Below are 15,014 nucleotides of genomic sequence, written 5' to 3'. Positions count from 1 at the left end.
TCTCGCGGTCCGTGAGTTCAAGCCCCGCGTCGGGCTCTGGGCTGATGGCTCAGAGCCTGGAGCCTGTTTCCGATTCTGTGTCTCCCTCTCTCTCTGCCCCTCCCCCGTTCATGCTCTGTCTCTCTCTGTCCCAAAAATAAATAAACGTTGAAAAAAAAATTAAAAAAAAAAAGTGATTATTTAAATCTTTGAATTAAAAATAAAAAGATAAGTTTCTTGAGGTATAATTTACATAAAATGAATTTTCCCCTTTTAAGGTATAGACAATTAAGTTTGGGTTTGTTTGTTTTTTAGTTTTGGCAAATTCATACTGTTATGTAACCACCATTTCTAGCATGCCAAAAAGTTCCCTTATGCTCTACTTCCCAACCTCTACTCACCCCACCCTTGACTCTTTTCTGCCAATATAGCTTACCTCCTTTTCTAAAATGTCATGTAAGTAGAATCATATAGCCTTTAAAAAAATTCATTTCTACTGTTTTTTTTTTTTATTTTTTTTACATGTATTTATTTATTTTTGAGAGACAGAGAGAGACAGAGCACAAGCGGTGGATGGGCAGAGAGAGAAGGAGACACAGAATCTGAAGCAGGCTCCAGGCTCTGAGCTGTCAACAGAGAGCCCGACGCAGGGCTCGAACTCACAACCGCAAGATCATGACCTGAGCCGAAATCAGACGCTCACCCAACTGAGCCACCCAGGCGCCCTGTGTTTTCTTTTTCTTTTTTTTTTTTTAAGTAGCCTTCATGTCCACCCTGGAGCCCAGCATGGGGCTCGAACTCACAACCCTGAGATCGAGACCTGAGCTGAGATCAACGGACAGATGCTTAACTGACTGAGACACCTAGGTGCTCCCCCATCTACCTAGTTTTACTTAAAATTATTTGTGGGGGGCGCCTGGCTGGCATTTAAAACGTTTTACGAATCGTACAGTCTTTCATATCTGGCTTAGATTTTTAAACCAGCAAAACATATCAACAAGATTAAAAAAACTTACACGATTCCAAAGGGTAAAATCATTATTCATCTTCTCACCCGATTCCTTCTCCAGAAGCAAACACCATCTCGTTTTTGTGTGTCCTTTCAGAAATGTAAAGGCATAAAATGTAATACATATATATGAATCACACACACATATGCATATTCTAGTCACACTTGTCCTCCCTTTTCCTTTTTTGCTTTAATATATTTTGGAAACTGATTCACATAAGCAGACACAGACATACACATTCCTTAATCAACGGCTGCATAGTATGGTATGCTACAACTGACTTAGCCACTCCTCTGTTGATGTTCAGTCTTTTCCTGAACAATGAATTGAAAGTTACAGTTTTTTTTAGTAAATAAACAATACACAAGCTGCATGTAAGTTTTGTATAGGTGTAATTATAGGATAAAACCCGTGTTCTTTGTTTTTCACTTAACATCTCATTTCTCCTGTTGTTCCCTGCCTCTGCCTCCCTTCTTCCCAGTACCTGTTCCTCCTGGTGCATTTCTAGTTCTTCACAACCCTTCTGTCACCACACATGCTGGAACTTGCTCTCTGATTTCACTCAGCTCCTCTCCTTTTACTCTCTCAGCATCTGCACAGGGTTTAGCAAGGTGGGCTGTGGTGTGCTGTGTGTGCTGTGATCTGTGTCCACGGGGTGAACTTCTTGTTGTCAGGGCTTGCCTTGTTGATCCCTGATTCCAGCTCAGAGATGCCAGGGCCTGGTATAGAGTTAGCGTTAAAAAAATGTTGAATTGGTGATATATTAGATTTATGTCCCCTACAGAGCTAATCATAGGACAATTTATGTCTTCAGTTTTGAGATTTGTTTTGATTTTGTTTTGATAAATAATGCTGTAGTGAATCTCATTCTCCCTCAGGCCCTTTTCTTCTTTTGGATTGATTATGCGCCAGGCTGTTCTTCCAAGCAGGCTTACTGGACCAAAGGGGACTTTTTTTTCCCCCTCAATTTGCCTTACAAAGTTGGGCACAGTGGTATTTTGTTTTAAGATTTTAATTTAGGGGTGCCTGTGTGGCTCAGTCGGTTAAACATTGGACTTGGGCTCAGGTCATGATCTCTCAGTACACGAGTTTGGGCCCCGCATGGGCTCTGGGCTGACAGTCTGGAGCCAGCTTCAGATGCTGTGTCTCCCTCTCTCTCTGTGTCCCTCCTCCGCTTGCGCTCTTCTCTCTCTCTCAAAAAAAAAAAAAAAAAAAAAAAAAAAAAAGACATTAAAAAAAAGATTTTAATTTTAATTAATCTCCACACCCAAAGCGGGGATCAAAAATCCTATGCTCTACCTACTGGGCCAGCCAGGCGCCCCACAGGTGGTTTTTTGAAGTCAGAAGCTCCTATGAATTGGAATGGTAATCAGAGTACCTTAATCTTTCGTTCCTGTTTTGTCCTAAGACAAGTCCTGTGATCGCGAGTAAATTCCTTAGCTGCTCTGTGCCTCAGTTTCCTCAAAAGCATAGACTAGGAGTAAAACATTTTCTGCCTGCAGGAAGGCAAAGCTCCGCCTTCTCACGCCTCTGAGCCAGCCGGCTCGCTAGTCGTATTGACAGGCATTCTGACCAATCAGTACGCTGTGGGAGAGCGGGTCGGCCCTTCTCCACACATGCGCACTGTCCTTGCTCGGGAGATGGGTGGCTGCAGTGTTTTGGGCCGGTTCTGGGGTGTATGGCGGCGGCGGCCAGGGGTCCGCGCAGTGCCCAAGGCCCCAGGCTTTGGCACCGAAGCCGGGTGATTACCCCTTCTCCCGCCCCTTCGCGTGGGTGGGACGGTGGGGCCGGGGTAAAGTGTGTGTGGTATCTGGACTTAGGTAGGCATGGGTTCTAATCCCGCCGCTATTGTGTGACCGACCCTAAACTACTCACTTGGTTTCTCTGAGTTTCAGTTTCCTCCTCTGTAAAATGGGGCCAGATGTGCCTGAACTTGCGGGAAGCTCACCCCAGGCATTCTGAGGCATTTGTAGGAGGTGGCAGTATATAAGGTGTGGGGAGATAAGAATGGATACCTCTCAGGAAACGAGTGATCCCTCCTACTGCGTACTCTACCTTTTTCAGACATCGGCTGCGACCCCGAGGCTCCAGCAAACGGTCGAGGCCCCTGGGGGGCCAGCCATTCCCGGGGCTGCTGCAGCTAGAGAACCTCAGTCGGGAGGAGCTGGTTGATGTGCTGAGGGCTGCAGTAGTGGACCAGAAAGGTGAGGGGTGGGAGTGGCAGCTGCACACAGACTCTGGAGGGGAGCCTGCTGCTCAGAGCCTTCTAGGGGCTGACAGGGCTCCCTGCTAAAGTCTTTGGGGTCATATCCTCGTGTTGCCTCCCACTGGTGGTATGACCTGGAACAGGCCTCATAATCTGTCTGAGCCTCAGCATCGTGGGGATGGGGGTGAGAGGGTGCAAATAACTAGAGAGTCTTCAACATAGTAGGCACTTGGTAATAGGAATTGCCATAAGAAATTGTTTACCGATGGACAAAACACAGGCTTTGGAGTCAGATCGAGGCTCTGTAATCAGCTTACTGTGTGGCTGTCGGAAAATAATTTCTCTGAGCCTCAGTCTCCATTCAGTGATTTGTTAATTCTCTCAACTGTTTATTGAGTAGAGGCTTTGTTCCAGGCACTGTTCTAGGCGCAGGTATACAGTGCTGAACAAGATAAATATGGTTCCTGCTCCCAGGGAGCTAATATTTTAGTGGCAGAAATGGATTCATCAGGAAATAAGTGAACAAAGTACTTACTAGTGATCAGTGCTATGAATAAAACAGGGTATTATGACCATGTGGCAGACATTAGGTTGGGGAGTCAGGCCTCTCTGTGGTGGCAACATTTGAGCTGAGATGATATGAAAGAGTCAGACATGTGAAAATCTGGGACAGCAAGTATAAAAGCCTAAGGTGGCAACTAGCTTAGCATATGCGAAGGACAGAAAGAAGTTCAGTTTAGGGTGTAGTTGATAACTCAGGTCTGAGAGTTGTAGTGGGGTCACAAGATAAGATGAATTGAGAAAGTACTTTATAAACTCTAACTGCTGCTTTTGTGTTGCTCATGCTCATGTAATATATGTTTTAGGACCTCTAGTGACATTGAATAAGCCACCGGGTCTACCAGTGACAGGTACGGGCAGGGGATGGGGATGTAGTGAAAGAGGGTTTGAAGGTTCTGAGGGAGGGGATACTGAAGAGAACGGGTCAGTGGGATAAAGCCAAAGGCCTCTGAGAGCAACTTGTACTTTTCCTTCCTTTTTTGTCCCCCCAGGAAAACCAGGAGAGTTGACATTGTTCTCAGTGCTGCCAGAGCTGAGCCAGTCCCTGGGGCTTGGGGATCAGGAGCTCCAGGTTGTGCAAGCATCTGGGAAGTAAGTGATGGTGGGGGCGGTGATAGGAATGTAGGAGGACAGGTATCCATCTTGGGTGAGGGAACACTTGCTTGGGAGTAGGTCGAGACATTTTCCACAGGCTGGTTTGGGAGCACAGAGGAAGGATGCAAGGAAAAGGAGGGAGTGAACAGATCTGGGTTCAAATCCATACGCACAAACTGTGATCACAGGCAAAGCATGAAAACTCACTGAGCCTCAGTTCCCTTAATAATAAAATAGAGCTAATCATACCTATGCTCAGCGTGCAGTTACTTCTCCAATACCATAATCATGGCAGGCATTGCTCGGTGACCCATGATATTCTTTCCTCTAAAACTGCTATCAACTAGAGCCGGTACTTGGATGAAATATTTCTGAAATTCCACAAACTCGTAGGCTTGTGGGGAATTTAATTATTTATGAGCTATTATACACAGAATTCCTACTGTAATGCCTGGCACATTGTAGACATTCAGCAGTGGGGGTAATTGTTATGACATTTGGCTCTGAGCTCCTTGGGGACCAGGGCAAAATGAGCACATTAAATTATGTAGTCTTAGTATCAAACATGAGAAAGTCTTTCTTGTTTCTCAGGAGGAGGTCTTGAGTTGTAGTTCTGGTGTGATTGCTTTGCCTTAAGCAGGCCAGTGTGCCTTCCCAAGCATGCTCCCTTTTTTGGGGGTGAGCCCAAGGGACTTCAACTTTGTGATTTATCCTCTTTCTCCAGAGAGACCTCTGGGCTTGTACTCCTCTCCAGTTGTCCTCAGACAGCCAGCCGCCTCCAAAAGTTCTTCATCTACTCACGGAGAGCCCAGAGGCCCACAGCCACCTACTGGTGAGTGGTGCTGGGAGGCTCCCATGGCAGTAGGGAGGTTCTGGCAAGCCACTCTGTGACCTCTTCCTGCCTCTTTCTTAGTGCTGTCACTGATGGGATCCCAGCTACTTCTGAGGGGAAGATCCAAGCAGCTTTGAAACTGGAACACATTGATGGCGTTGATCTTGTGAGTCATGGTCTGGCAGGGAGCAAAAGGGGACTCTCCAAATATATTATCCCTACAGAGGAATCAAGGGTAGAGACTTGGGAGGGGGCTGACTCTCCTGTCCCCTAAAACAGGCAAGTAACCACTACTTATACTATGGCCCTGTCTATTAGCAGCAGCGAGGGTCTGGGCTTAGGTGCCAGGTGTGTGTGAAGCTTGTTCATTCTTGGGGGCTGACACCACAGGTAATTCCAGTGAAGTCCCCATCCCGAAAAGACTTCCAAGAAGGTGTCAAGAGGACCCTCAGCCACTTCCATGTGGTGGCCATGGGCTCTGGCTGTGCCTTGGTCCAACTGCAGCCACTGACAGGTGGGTCTGGAGCCCCAGCCAGCCTTCGTACCTCTATTTGGCTGGAGGAGGCAAGGGGGATGGAAAGAAGGTGGTGGTGTTAATGGAAGCCTGGGGAGCATTTGAGGGACCCCAGGGGTAGGTAATCAGGCCCATCTGGAGGAGGTAGCACTTCTGTCAGTGTGGTGGTCATTCCTTTGTAGCTCATCTTATTATTTTTTTCATACTGATCTCAGGATCTTTTCTTTGTCTTTGGTGTTCTGTGGTTTCACGATGCCAAATCTGATAGGTATGTGGGTTTAGTTTTATTTATCTTGCTTGGGATTCACCTGAATCTGAACATTAATATATTTCATCCATCCTGGAATGTTCTTTCTCTCTTCCAGTGTTGCACCTCTTGCATTTTCTCTATTCTCTTCCTTTTGTATGCCTAAGAGATGTGTCTGACCTTCTCATTCTCCTTGCTTGGTCTCTTTTCTTTCATATTTTTCATTTCTTAATCCTTGTTGCATTCTGGGTAATTTCTTTAGCTCTGTCTTCCAGGTGAATAGTTTTCTCTTCAATTGGATCTAATCTGCCAGTTCAGCCTATCCATTGGCTGTATTTTTCACTTCTAGAAGTTCTATTTGGTTGTTTTACAAATAAAAATGGCCTTTAAAAATATATAGCATCTTTTTTTTCTCAATTGTTATTTTTTGTCTTTAACCATGTTAAACACACTTGTATGTTGTATTTCTATATTTTCATTGTCTAAGATTCTGGAGGGTCTAATCCTGTGATGTTTCATGCTGACTCTAATACTTGGTGAATGGTTTTCTCATTGCTCTGTGATTTAGGATTGTGAATTCAAGTTCAGCTAGGCCTTTATCTTTGGAAGTCTTTTGTTGCCTCACTGTAGATAAGCCCCTCGGGAGAGGTTCTGCCTTTGCTTCTGTCAAATGCCCCAGGGCTGTCACTAGTTCAGGATCTCTCTAAATATTGTCTCCGTTGGAAGTTCACAGATCACTCAAGTAGTGTTAATTTGAGCCCCACACCTGTGTGAGAGCAGGCTCATGGTTGCGAATTCTCAGGGGAAACTTTCTCATTCCCCACTTATCTACCATTGACTGGCTTTTGCTCCTAGTCCACCCCATCACTGGAGATGTAGCCCCTCTAGTATTTCATTTGGGTACTAAGGCCTCACCCCTGGCCCCTGGGTAGCTACTTAACCCCAAGGGCCCTGGATACTCAAGATTGGCAGTATCCCTAGAATAGGTGAAACGTTGGCTCTGTGTGCTCTGGATTTGTTTTCCCCTGGTTTTGGTCTTGGGATCTTACTTTCCTATATGCCCAGATGCATATTTAAAAGGATGATTGTTCTATTTTTCTGGTGTTTCTAGGTGGTTTATAGCAAGAGGGTTTTTAAACTTTTTTTTAAGTTTATTTGGTTTGAGAGAGAGAGTGTGAGAGGGGCAGAGAGAGAATCCCAAGCAGGCTCTGCACTGTCATATATGGGGCTTGAACCCATGAACTGTGAGATCATGACCTGAGCCGAAATCAAGAGTTGGATGCTTAACTAACTGAACCACCCAGGCACCCAGCAAAAGGGTTTTTAGATTATCCAGTCCACCATATTGCCGGACATGGAAGCAGAGTATAGCTCCTGGGTTTGAATCCTAGCTTATGGTGGTAGGCAAGTCATTTCTCTTTGAGCTTCAGTTTTCCTATGTGTAAGATGGGAATGATGATAGGATCTGCTGTAAAAGGGCTGTCATGAGGATTAAATAAGTTTACATAAGTAAAGCATTTTGTACCATGCCTAGCACACAGCCCCCCAATTCTATATTTGTCAAGGTACTTTTGGTTGTCAGTTTCCCAAAAACTTGTTCAAATTGGTGTCAGCCAAAAACAGGGAATGTATTGGTTCATACAACTTAAGTTTAGGTGTTCCTGGATCAAAAGGCTCAGAGGACGTCCTCTGGAAGCTGTTTCTCCATTTCTTCTTGCCTCAGGCATGTCGACTTCTTTCTCCCACAGGCTATCCTGTGGTGAAGGTAGAGATGGCCAGGGCTCCAGCAGCTCCTGACCTGCACCCCACCAGTTTAGCACCCTCACAGGAAAGAGCATTCCTTGTTTCCAGTAGCTTCAGCAGTAAATTCAGGGTTGTATCTCTTCACAAGCGAATCCCACAGGCCAGGTGGATTGATAGGACTGTCCTGACCTGGTCTTTCACCCTGCTCTGGAGGTAGGAGCAGTAGCATTGACGTCACTGAAACCACATGATCTGGGAATGGGAGCGGAGTGGTGTTGTTTTCCCAGAGGAAAGGGGGAGTGATGAACCTGGGTGGGGCAGATAGAGCAGCTGCCCACCCTGTCATCTCTCTCCTGTCCCCCAGTGTTCCCCAGTCAGCTCCAGGTACACATGGTACTACAGCTCTGCCCTGTGCTCGGGGATCACACATACTCTGCCCGCGTGGGCACTGTCCTGGGTCAGCGCTTTCTACTGCCAGCAGAGAGCACCAAGCCCCAAAGACAGGTACCCAAGCCTACCTACCTGCCATTTCGGGGGGTGGGCAGCACCTTCAGACATTAGCTATGAAATTTGGGACTGAGGTAGCCCTCTTGGCTTCCAAGGATGTCTGTAGCCCTATCTTGCTGTGTGGCCCTGAGCAAGTAACATCCCCTCTCTTGGGCCTCATTCTGCCACCCATCTGTTCAATAAGGAAATTTAACTTATTGAAGGGCCAGTTTCTCAAGGCCCTTCTAAGTCAGCTGTCCTTTGGGTCTCTTTGGTATAAGGGATAAAGTAGTGGTTTATGTGTGCGTGTGTTAGGGTAACTATCTGCTTTAACAGAGTAACCCCAAAGTGCCAGAGTCTTAGCACAGTAATTTCCCTCCACATTAAATATAATTAATGGGGGTGGGGTGGGTGAGCTTTACTCCAAGCAGTCACTCAGGACCCAGGCCATTGCTATGCAGCCAGATGAAGGGAGACAGGACAGTGTGGGTTCACATGGGAGGTGTTTGTGGGCCAAGTCTGGAAGTGGCATATGCTTGCACTCCTGTTCCATTGGGTACAACTATCATATGGCCTCACCAAACTGCAAGAGGGACTCAGAAATGTTTACCTGTGTGCACAGGTGGAAACTGATTTAGTGAACCCTACCCAATCTCTGCCATAGCATGATTGTGTGTGTGTGTGTGTGTGTGTGTGTGTGTATGTAGAGGAAGTGAATAACAAATTATGGACATGGAGCGGGGGAGAGAGGGAGGAAGTCTTTGCCTTACATTTTGGTTAGAGCTGTTGGAACTCAACCTGGCTGAACGCTGACATGCCTCTCCCACCCCAGGTCCCGGATGAAGCCCTCCTCAGACGCCTCTGCCTGACCCCCTCCCAGGCTGCCCAACTGCCCTTGCATCTCCACCTGCATTGTCTCCATCTTCCAGGCATGAGGCCCGGGGAGGCCCCCATGAAGCTTCTGGCACCCTTGCCCTCTTATTTCTCCAGGACCCTACAGTGCTTGGGGCTCCACCAACAATAATGCTCCTTCTGTTCCTTTTGTTTCTGCTGGAAAGCAGTGGGGATGGGGTGGGAGATGAACCTACGATGAGGCCTGAGGAGAATGAGGTCAGTACTCAACATGCAGTAAGGCCTCGCTTTAAGATCCTGGGCTCTGCATTCGGACACACCTAAGATCAAAGCCTGCCTAGGCCACCTGCTGCATGGTGTTAGGCAAATGACTTCATCTCTTTGGACGTGCATTAATAAAAGTACCTACCTCATAGTATGGTTTTGAAGATTTGCTAAGAAAGTGAGTATCATGGAGCACGCTTTCTGCTGAGTTCAATATGTGGTCTTTTTATTTGGCTGTTTCTGTCCCAATTCTAGCTGGGAGGAAATGTTTGGTTTTTTTAATTGGGATAACATACACATAGCAAAATTTACCATTTTAACCATTTTTAAGTGAACAGTTCAGTGGCATTAGGTACATTTACACTGTTGTGCAATCACATCATCTTACAGAACTGAAGCTCTGCCCCATTAAACACTGACTTCCCATCCGCTAGTAGCCCCCATTCTCCTTTGTCCCTATGAATCTGACTACTCTGGGGATTTCATATTGAAATGAAGATCTCAGATCTTTTATAGTAAAAAACTGAAATATATCAAACATACAACGAGTACATAAACATCTCTCTGATTTAAAGAATTACAAAGTGACACCCATATAACCACCACTCAGGGCACGAAACAGAAACATGCCTCTTATTCCTTATTAGGGCAGTAGTTCTCAACCCTGGTCCCACAGTAGAACCCCCTCCTCCTCCCTCTCAGGAAGCTTTAAAAAAGCGCTGTACCCTCCCTGTGGTTCTGCACCCCAAAGATACCAATTTAAGCAGTCTGGGCCGGAGATCCTGGCATCAATCTTTTAAGTTCCCCAAGGGGTTCTATTGTTCATCCTAGGTTGGAAACCCTATCCTGACATGGGAGTTTCCCTTGCTTGTCTTGTTAAGGTTTTCCACATACATATGCATCCCTAAACAATACACTTCGTTTTGCCCGACTTTGGTGTTTCCATAAATGGAGTCATGCTGTGTATGTTCTTTTGTGATTTGTTCTTGTTCCACGCTGTGAAATGCATCTGTGATGTATGGTGTGGGTTTGAATTCCACTGCATGGCCACACCAGTCTATCCATTCTACTGTTAACAGACAGGTCATTCGGCTATTGGCACAACAGTGGTGTAAACTCACTTGTATGCATTTCCTGGTTCGGTTATGCAAGAGTTGCTGGATCAGAGTACATGTATCTCCACTTGACTAGTCTTGTTAGTTTCCTAGGACTGCTATAACAAATTACCACACCCGAGTGGCTTAAAACAACAGAAATCAATTTTGTCATAGATCTGTCTGGAGGCCAGTCTGAAATCAAGTTGTCAATAGGGCTGTGCCCTCTGACGCCTCTAGGGGTGAATCCTTCCTTTCCTCTTTCAGCTTCTGGTGGCTCCAAGCCTTGACTTGTGGCTGTATCACACCAGCCTGCCTCCATCTTCACACGGCCTTCCAGTGTCTGTGTCTTCTGACTCTTATAAAGACACTTGTCATTGGATTTAGGGCCCACCTGGATAATCCAGAGTACTCTCATCTCAAGATCTTTAACTTAATCACATTGACAAAGACTTTTTTTCCAAATAAAGTTATTCACAGTTTCCTAGCAGATATATCTTTGGGTGTAGGGAAGACTACCATTCAACCCACTACAACTAAGAAATACTAAAATACTACTGATATTTCCTTTTTAGGCAACCATGGCCCCTTGCTAAGGAAGGGATAGACCCACTCCCTCTGGAGAAGGGCTGGGTTTAGGCAAGGTTCATCCTTCTTTCATCTTACGTTATAAATCTAACACCCTTAGATGTCACTCTGCTGCTAGCCCAGCTCCTCCCCTGGGCTTGGAGACTGGGGATCTCCCAGTGGTGAGCAGTCTGGCAGTGTGTCCTAGTTTTCTCACTGCCATATGATCTTGGGCAAGCCATGTCTCTCATTCAGATTCATCTATAAGTTTCCTCATCTATAAAGTGAGGCTTATCCCCCCATCCAAAGGTCAGAGATGTCAGGGAGTCCCCGAATAGGAAGCCCCATATCTGTCGTTAGGGAATTCTGGCCCTTGCTTTGTGGAAGGTTGCTGATGGCCTGGAGCAATCACTCTGGACCTTGGGGTACAGGGCCTTAGCCTACCCTCTCTTCAACCTCCAATAGGAATGGAGCCAAGCCCAGGATACTTCACTTGCTCCTTTTTATTTGGCACTGCATCCAGGATAGGGGCAGTGAGGATCAAAGCAAGGCCTTCTGTAGCCTCACGTCCCCCATGCTCCCTAGACCCTGGTATGCACTGATCAAGGACAGGGGTCCTGGAAGGCTGTCTTCATGAGGCATGTCTCAGCCTTGGGTCTGTCACAGAGTCTGGCCTTGAACTTGCCTTTGGCCTTGATCTTTCTGTGGGTGCTAGGAAGATTTCCAACTTCAAAGGGTAGAGGCCACAAGGAACTTCCAGGACAGGGACCACGAAGGTGCTGGGGAGCAACAGCCTCGGTGTGAAAGGGGGGAAGAGGGAGGAAGAGATGATCAGGAAATCTGTTCAGGAAGGGGGTTCTGAGGAAAAAAGCCCTTCCCTTGTGGCTCCAGCTAGTCAGGGAGCTGCCCTTGCCTGTGCCCTCCAGCCCTAACCCCAGTATTCAGCACTGCCCACCAGGGTGTGAGTCACGGCTCAAGGCCCACCTTTCTTGGTTTCAGGACGCTGGATGCCAACTTGAGCTCAGGGTTAGGTGGAAAGGAAATCAAAACCTTGGCGGTAGGTAGAGTCATCAAGGCCTTGCCTGTGGTTGACAGGGCCTTAGAGCCCACCAACTTGCTGCGCTGGAGTCTGAGGACCCGCCCCTGGGATCGGAGCACATGAGAAGGCAGCCCGGCCTTGGTGTGAAGGCTGGGGAAGTGGTAAGGGGCTGTGGGAGCAAGAGGGGCCGTGAGGGCCTGGGGAGGCCCCAAGGCTGATCAGCAGCCCCTCAAGGTGTGCGTGGAGGGTGGAGAGTGGGGGAAGAGGAGGGCTGGGGTGTGAGATGGTAAATGGAGCCCTCCCAGTTCCTCCTCCAGACGCCATGGGAAGAACACAGGGTACAGAGCCCAACAGACCTGGGTCTGCATCCCAGCTCTGCCCCTTCTGAGATGTGCAACCTCAGGCAGCTTCCTTAAACTTCCTGATACCTCGGCTGGAAAATGGGGATAATAGCACCTACCTCGCTAGGTTGTAAGGACTAAAGGAGCTGGTTGGGTAGCGGCACAGTGTAAGTTGTTAAGTGCTGAACAACTATTAGCTCCCTTCCCCCAGGGGCAACTTTGCTTGGAGGCAATGGCAGAATACCGCTGCAGGAAAAGCTTGGGCTCCGAAGAGAGATGGACCTGGGACTGAGTCCTGGAATCTGTGAATAAGTACCACTACCTTGCAGGGTGACTATTTTGGAGGGAACGATACTCATTTGGTCACACATTTTTAGAAAATACTTTGTAAGTGATGGCTTTTACTTGCTACTGGTGTCTTTTTGGTGGGGCTACGGCGGGGTTGCAAATCTAGGTGGTTAGGAGGGGCTTGGAGAGCAGGAAGAAATTGCCTTGGGACCTTGGGGTGTTTTGGGGGAATGGTCTTACCCAGGGCTTGGGGGTTCTTCAGACTCAATGGCAATCTGTTCAAGGGGTGGGGTTGCCTGTCCCCACTAGCAAAGGTCATGGTGAAAATGCAGCCCATCCTGGTGCTGGGGGGTTCCCACTTCCGGAGATTGGGGTAGACCAGGGCCGAGGCACATTTCGCCTTGACTTTCTTCCCCTTTCCGGGGGCTGAGGTGGTGGCAGTGGAGTCTGGCTTCTCAGTGAGCCCCAGGCTCCTGGCCCCAGCAACCTTCCTAGGAGCTGACCTGTGAGTAACAGTCCCCAAATCCTTGCCTTCCCCAGAGGCTCGCTGGGTCAGCAGGTGAGGGAGTGCTGGGCGGACCCCCATCCGCCGGTGACACATTGCCAGGGGCTTCTTGATGGTGGAGCCCTCTACTAGGAGTCGGATACCCACATACTGGGGTACCTCCACGGCAGGCTGTGGGAAAGAAGAGGAGATGAGGCCTGTTCAGACAGTGGTGCTGGAATCCTAGGCCCAGAAGGAATCAGGACAGAGATGGATGGAATTAATTTCTGGGTTGAGAAACAGGGAGCCCATCTCTGTTCTCTAAAGGGTCTGGCTCGAGAAGCCTGAATCAGTACCTAGAAAGTCACAGAACCCCTGGGATTAGTAACCCTGTGGAGTCAGGGAGTCTTAGTCATGCCTCTATTAGGACCCCCTACCCTTTGCCCTCCTAAGCTCTCCCAACCCCTGCTGGAATGTGTAGGGTTCTGCTCCATAAGCCACTGCTGATGGACAGCTTCCTGAGTTAAGCCAGATTCTCTGCAGACAGAATTTGAGTTATGTCACCCAGATAGCTAAGAGGCTTGGAGCCTGCCTATAGCCTTACATGAACCTATTATGGGGAAGGAGAAACTGAGAGCATTAATGAAGGCATTCTATTGAGAGAATGAAGTAGCAAATTTGCAGAAGGAGGCAGAGAAAGAGTTCCAGAAGAGAAGCCTCTGTACAATGTTCAGTTCTGATTAAGCCAGCCATACATCCTGCAGCTGGGCTCCAGGACAGCCTCCCTGTGTCTTGCTAATGACCCGTTTTTAACCTTGAGCTAGTGTGAGGTGTTTTCTGTGTCAACAAAGGATCCTGATTAGAATCTATCAGAATCACTTGCAGCTTGTAAAAAATACAAATATCAGAGTTCCTACAAAGCCCCATTAATCAAAACTGGGTATCAAAATAAGTCAGTGAAAAGGATGACAGGAAAATGTGTCATGTGCACCTAAGTATCACTTTACAAAGTAACCGATCATTGCAAAGGGGAGGATGCAACGTACAATGGAGAGATGTGGTAGCTACCACCTTAACCCCATGGCCAGACTTAACATCACTAATCACGAGACACACCAACAGTGTGTGCTTTGTGATACTATATGAGGTACCCAGCATCACGTCTCAAGAGTTCTTGCCAAAAATGTCTAACCTGAACCTTAGCAAGCTGTTTGGCCCAACTTCTAGTTTATAGGACACTGAGATAACAGAAGAACAAGCTAAATAGCATCACAAAGAAACAATCAGACAAATCCAGAATGTGGGACAGTTCTACAAAACAACCAACCTGGTCCCTTCAAAAGATCCCAACAAACTATTGGGGGTGGGAGAAAACAGTGCTGCTGCTCTAGATTAAAAGAGATTAAAGAATACCAAAAAGAACAAAAGCCTGTAATAAATTTAACCAAGGAAATGAAAGGCCTGTACACTAAAAGCTAAGATACTGATGAAAAAACCTGAAGACACAAATAAATTGAAAGACATTCTGTGCTGATGAATTGGAAGAATTAACATTATTAAAATATCCATACTACTCAAAGCAATCCACAGACTTACTGCAATCTCTGTCAAAATGCCAAAGAAATTTTTCACAAAAGGAAAAAATCCTAAAACTTACATGGAACCACAAAAGACTCTGCATAGCTAAAACAATGTTTTTGTTTTTTTTTTAAGATTTTTATTTTTAAGTAATCTCTACACCCAGTGTGGGGCTTAAACTTACAACTCCAAGATCAGGAGTCACACACTCTACCAACTGAGCCAGCCAGGTGCCCCCAAAACAATCTTGAGAAAGAAGAACAAAAGCTGGAAGCATCACACTTACGGACTACAAACTATATTACAAAGCAATAGTAATCAAACAGTATGGTACT

The 15,014-nt window shown here is 46.9% G+C and overlaps 3 protein-coding genes across 18 annotated transcripts in view; 1 reads left to right on the top strand and 2 right to left on the bottom strand.

Moving 5' to 3' along the window:
• IL17RE (interleukin 17 receptor E) overlaps positions 1-2,518 on the bottom strand; it is a 48,326-nt gene extending 45,808 nt beyond the window's left edge. For 2 of the 3 annotated variants that reach the window (XM_043588070.1, XM_043588071.1), the window contains exons 1-2: positions 1,474-1,610; positions 996-1,078 (exon numbers count right to left, since the gene is read on the bottom strand). In XM_043588070.1, the coding sequence (XP_043444005.1) occupies positions 996-1,018 (23 nt within the window). In that variant the 5' untranslated portion in view covers positions 1,019-1,078; positions 1,474-1,610. Of the gene's footprint in view, positions 1-995; positions 1,079-1,473; positions 1,709-2,367 lie in introns of those variants that run through there. The other variant, XM_043588069.1, reaches the window with a different exon arrangement.
• An 80-nt stretch (positions 2,519-2,598) lies between these two features.
• RPUSD3 (RNA pseudouridine synthase D3) lies at positions 2,599-9,439 on the top strand. Of its 3 annotated transcripts, XM_043588081.1 has the most exons (9): positions 2,600-2,730; positions 3,054-3,193; positions 4,062-4,106; positions 4,248-4,347; positions 5,075-5,182; positions 5,264-5,348; positions 5,573-5,696; positions 8,051-8,190; positions 9,005-9,439. In XM_043588081.1, the coding sequence occupies exons 1-9, from the start codon at positions 2,606-2,608 to the stop codon at positions 9,194-9,196; spliced, it is 1,059 nt and encodes a 352-aa protein (XP_043444016.1). In that variant the 5' UTR covers positions 2,600-2,605; the 3' UTR covers positions 9,197-9,439. The 3 variants fall into 3 exon arrangements, with proteins under 3 accessions (XP_043444018.1, XP_043444016.1, XP_043444017.1); XM_043588083.1 differs by lacking the exon at positions 8,051-8,190 and having other exon boundaries at positions 2,599-2,730; XM_043588082.1 differs by lacking the exon at positions 4,062-4,106.
• A 54-nt stretch (positions 9,440-9,493) lies between these two features.
• TTLL3 (tubulin tyrosine ligase like 3) overlaps positions 9,494-15,014 on the bottom strand; it is a 29,052-nt gene continuing 23,531 nt past the window's right edge. For 5 of the 12 annotated variants that reach the window (XM_043588052.1, XM_043588059.1, XM_043588049.1 and 2 more), the window contains exons 12-14: positions 12,858-13,293; positions 11,934-12,157; positions 9,494-11,743 (exon numbers count right to left, since the gene is read on the bottom strand). In XM_043588052.1, coding sequence (XP_043443987.1) covers positions 11,552-11,743; positions 11,934-12,157; positions 12,858-13,293 — 852 coding nt within the window. In that variant the 3' untranslated portion in view covers positions 9,494-11,551. Of the gene's footprint in view, positions 12,158-12,857; positions 13,294-15,014 lie in introns of all 12 variants that reach the window. The other 7 variants (XM_043588056.1, XM_043588055.1, XM_043588053.1 and 4 more) reach the window with 6 other exon arrangements.

The sequence above is a fragment of the Prionailurus bengalensis genome, chromosome A2 (assembly GCF_016509475.1).
Source record: "Prionailurus bengalensis isolate Pbe53 chromosome A2, Fcat_Pben_1.1_paternal_pri, whole genome shotgun sequence".
In the NCBI taxonomy this organism is placed as follows: Eukaryota; Metazoa; Chordata; class Mammalia; order Carnivora; family Felidae; genus Prionailurus; species Prionailurus bengalensis.
Note: the sequence above shows the minus strand (reverse complement) of the source record. Positions and strands in the feature narration are given on the sequence as shown.

Excerpts from the sequence above, each read along its gene's own strand:
- RPUSD3 (XM_043588081.1), top strand. The coding sequence starts at position 2,606 with ATGCGCACTGTCCTTGCTCGGGAGATGGGTGGCTGCAGTGTTTTGGGC. Across the intron at positions 5,349-5,572 it reads ACATTGATGGCGTTGATCTT|GTAATTCCAGTGAAGTCCCC; the intron begins GTGAGTCATGGT and ends CTGACACCACAG. Across the intron at positions 8,191-9,004 it reads GCACCAAGCCCCAAAGACAG|GTCCCGGATGAAGCCCTCCT; the intron begins GTACCCAAGCCT and ends CTCCCACCCCAG.